General features: G+C 43.1%; 1 protein-coding gene across 1 annotated transcript in view; it reads right to left on the minus strand.

Annotated features, from left to right (window-relative positions):
- EPB41L5 (erythrocyte membrane protein band 4.1 like 5) overlaps nucleotides 1-1,337 on the minus strand; it is a gene marked incomplete at its 3' end in the record, with an annotated part of 30,684 nt that extends 29,347 nt beyond the window's left edge. The window contains 1 exon segment of the mRNA XM_009867223.1: nucleotides 1,158-1,337. Coding sequence (XP_009865525.1) covers nucleotides 1,158-1,337 — 180 coding nt within the window.
- Nucleotides 1,338-1,824: the final 487 nt, after the last annotated feature.

Genomic DNA, 1,824 nt, shown 5'->3' on the forward strand with positions numbered 1-1,824 from the left:
GCATTCCTGGCCTGAAATCAAACATCTTAGGCACTAAGCAGCGCTGGGTAAGTTCATTACACTGTTTTGAATATGTACAAATTAAGTTTTACTGCCCTCTATAAATGCCTATCTCTAAAGTCTTTTAACAAATAAAGATATCAAACTATTTCTTTAACTTTAGATTACGTGGGGTTCCGGATATCACAAGTTATTTCCACTCACTGTATCAACAACATCGCTCAATACTCTTAACAAGTTGAGCCTTCCTCAGACTACCTAACATTACAAACACTCCAGCACTGCGCTTAAAATGAGAAAAGGAAGAAAGAAAAGCCATTTCAGAAATGGCTGCTCCACACACCCTTTCTAGCCAGCAGCTCCAATGCAAGAGCAACTGTTATTACAGCCAGATCATACAGATCTAGTCTACAGCTTCCTACCTCAGCCACGCGAACTCAAAACAAGTTACTAACAACTACAACACATGGTAATGGAAAAACAGAGCACATCACTTCGATTGCTACTGTTCATCCTGTTGGCCAGAAACAAGGATATAATTAAGCCGAGCAGAACAGACGTATATATTAAGAAATGTAAAGCAGTGGCTAACACCTCACTCCCAGTAAAGCACTATGCTACGAGACAATCCCTGCTACATAACCTGCCCGGAGGAGGGGAAGGAAACAGAATTCTTCTCTTCCCCTCTCCTCTCAGGTTAACGTTAAAAACTGCATTCATCCCTGACACAAAATCAAAACAAACAAAACCCACGGAGAAGTTACTGCTGTACTTCTGCTCATCCCTCCTCTTCAGCAGTTACACCAAGAGATTTAATTCCTTCTCAAGACGGGCACACAGCTCACTGAAAAGAAAACCAAATTCATCCAAAACGTTACCCTTTCTAAGTTAAGCCTTGGCATAACAATTACGTTAACACGCTAGAAAGTGTTCAACATGTAACAGGCACTAACACCACACTCTCTAGTTCCAGCGAACAACAAAGTTAATCGTTCTTTCAGGACCTTTTTAAGACCAGTAACATAGTGGAGGACAAGCCACGGGTGGTCGGTTGCTACGAGAAACTGATACACCTTTACTACCTTGTAGACAGCAAAGAGCACAATCAGATTGACACAAAATAACACTATTTATAACCAAACTTGCATCTCTCCTACCGGTAAGTCCACGCTGACATCCGTTCCATCCAGCAGCGCTACTCGGCAAGTAATGATGGATTTTGCATCTCCAGCTGCAGGGATGTGGGTTGCAGCTCTCTGGGCCTCTCTCAGCCGTTCCTTCTCCGCATGCTTGCGCATGGACCGCCGGCCCAGGGTTCGACGGAAAAAGCTCAGCATCTTTGCTACAAAACCCAAGGCAGAAAAAGAACATATTAACGTTAAGTTTTTCACAAGAAGAGCAACAACTTATATTTAAAGTTCTTGCAAAACACCTTTTTTTTTATAAGGAACTGTTAATAGACTTAAGTAGAGGTTTCACTTCTCCGGGTTTAAATACCCACAGTCTTCGGCTGCTTTGAAAAAATCTCAGCTCGATGGCAGTTGGGGTGATTTTGGGGACAAACTGAAAGTACATTAGGAGGAAAAACACCGATGGCAGAGATCCCATACAATCAGCTGCAGTTTTTCATTAACACCAACGCTGCTGTGCTCTTCAGCGAGGTGGTGACGCTCTCTCAAACCTGGAAAGCCACTCAGAAGCACGTACCACCGCCTATCTCCTTTTTTCTTTTTGAATGACATACTCTACTTCTCTCATAAGCGGAGAGGAAAAAAAAAAACTTACAAACGGCCCTTTGCGCCCCCGAGCCCCGTTTCCAGAGCC

Source organism: Apaloderma vittatum, unplaced genomic scaffold (assembly GCF_000703405.1).
Source record: "Apaloderma vittatum isolate BGI_N311 unplaced genomic scaffold, ASM70340v1 scaffold24013, whole genome shotgun sequence".
Classification (NCBI taxonomy): Eukaryota; Metazoa; Chordata; class Aves; order Trogoniformes; family Trogonidae; genus Apaloderma; species Apaloderma vittatum.